Raw genomic sequence first — 1,759 nt, 5'->3', positions numbered from 1 at the left:
TCAAATCTTCAATGGACTAGTGCCCAGCCTTAGCACAGCGGACCTTCTGTGGCCCATAGTTCGCCTCAGGCGATAGTAATTGCTGTAATCGAGACAGCTGCTGAAAAAACAAAGAGGCTGCTTCAGCAAATCGTGACTGACTGTGTCAGCAAACGCGTACTTCATTTCCGTAGCCAAAATAATATGTCATCCTACCAAAACAAGTCACAATTCCGACTGACCTTAGGTCACACGTGCAAAAACAAGTAACGATCCCAACTGACCCAAATATAGTAGGTCACACCTGCAAAAACAATGAACGCGCCGACTGACGCCTAACATTTCCATGTGTTAGCTTCGACGAATAAAATTCATACGCGAAACAACAAGTTCCCGGTTCAAAAAACCAACAAACACCGAAAACTCCAAACTGTTTCCTTACCTTGCAAGTTGACACAATGATAAACAATCAAAATAGTCAATACACTTCAACTAACCTACAACTAAAACTTGTACAGAGAAAGGTTAGAGGAAAATGAAAGCAAAGCAAGAGAGACAGTGCACCAACACGTCTTCACAGGACGGAAACCATTCGTTCAGTGACGTATTCCCGCGTTCTATCTCACGTGACCCATTCCTCTCGGAATTGTGGGAGATAAAACAGAAGACATCGTGGGGCCGTGCGAACCCATGTTTCTCAAAGAAGGAACTCGCATAAAAACTAGGGAGAGAAGTCACAAGCCTTCAGGTATTGGCTTTAAACATCATTTTATACGATCTGTTTGATTTTGAAGTTGATAAGCAAGTTGCGTGGAGCGACATTGATACATAATTTTTTGAGAAGCTTTAGTCCGCACGGTAATAATTAAATTAATAATTTAATTTAACTACTTATCGCGGAAATTTTACCACGGCGTCTACGTTTTTGCTTCTTTGGAAAGCACGGGTCTACGGAAGGTTATGCATTTTTTTTCTTATTTGACAAGCAAGGGTCCGCACGGCCCCATGATGTCTTCGTTGTCGATAACCCGGTCGGGCAAAAGTTAAGGGAGATCCAGATCAATGTACATGACATGTATATAATGTGTGTTTATATCATTACATGCTGCAGACACATTTTCTTTTGCACATCCACATGAATATTTAAAATTAATTCGAAAGAATTGTTGTACAATCTGAAACTTATGTCCAGTTTAGTAGGTCAAAAATACAATGTGTACACATGTTGTGAGGTAGAAATTAAAAAAATATTGAAAATACAACAACACACACACACACACAAAAACACAAGAATATTGATGATGATGATGATGATGATGATGATGATGATGATGATGATGATGATGATGATGATGATGATGATGATGATGATGATGAAAAATGTATGTTACTAACCAGTGCCAGGGGGACCTGTCAAGCAGACCAGTTGCGGGTTTCTATTCATGAGGTCAAGTTGTTGCAAGGTCAGAACCAGAAGTGCCAACCTCCGCCCCAGTTCCGCCACCGCCTGTCCTGCAGTCCGCACCTCCACACGGACACCGTTGTAGCAGGGGACAGACACCGTGGTGGCCGGTCCCACAAACCTGCAACACAGATGGGCTTTAATGACTGTGTCTGCTGTACTTAAAGCTTAATATGTAGTGGCGATACAAGTCACAAAGTAAGTGAATTTTAAAAGAAAATTTTGGTTTTTGAACCTGACTCACAGCAAAGGTGTCGGATGTTGAGGAAAGTGTTCGTTCCTTTGTTTGTTATTTGTGTGGTGATGATTGTGAAAACT

At 41.3% G+C, this 1,759-nt stretch overlaps 1 protein-coding gene across 1 annotated transcript in view; it reads right to left on the bottom strand.

Annotated features, from left to right (window-relative positions):
• Positions 1–1,369: 1,369 nt before the first annotated feature.
• LOC138957304 (uncharacterized) overlaps positions 1,370–1,759 on the bottom strand; it is a 4,599-nt gene continuing 4,209 nt past the window's right edge. The window contains exon 3 of the mRNA XM_070328437.1: positions 1,370–1,562. Coding sequence (XP_070184538.1) covers positions 1,370–1,562 — 193 coding nt within the window. The remainder of the gene's footprint in view (positions 1,563–1,759) is intronic.

This window comes from Littorina saxatilis, unplaced genomic scaffold, assembly GCF_037325665.1.
Source record: "Littorina saxatilis isolate snail1 unplaced genomic scaffold, US_GU_Lsax_2.0 scaffold_1370, whole genome shotgun sequence".
Lineage (NCBI taxonomy): Eukaryota > Metazoa > Mollusca > Gastropoda > Littorinimorpha > Littorinidae > Littorina > Littorina saxatilis.
The sequence above is the reverse complement of the archived record's forward strand: the minus strand, read 5'-3'. Positions and strand labels throughout refer to the sequence as shown.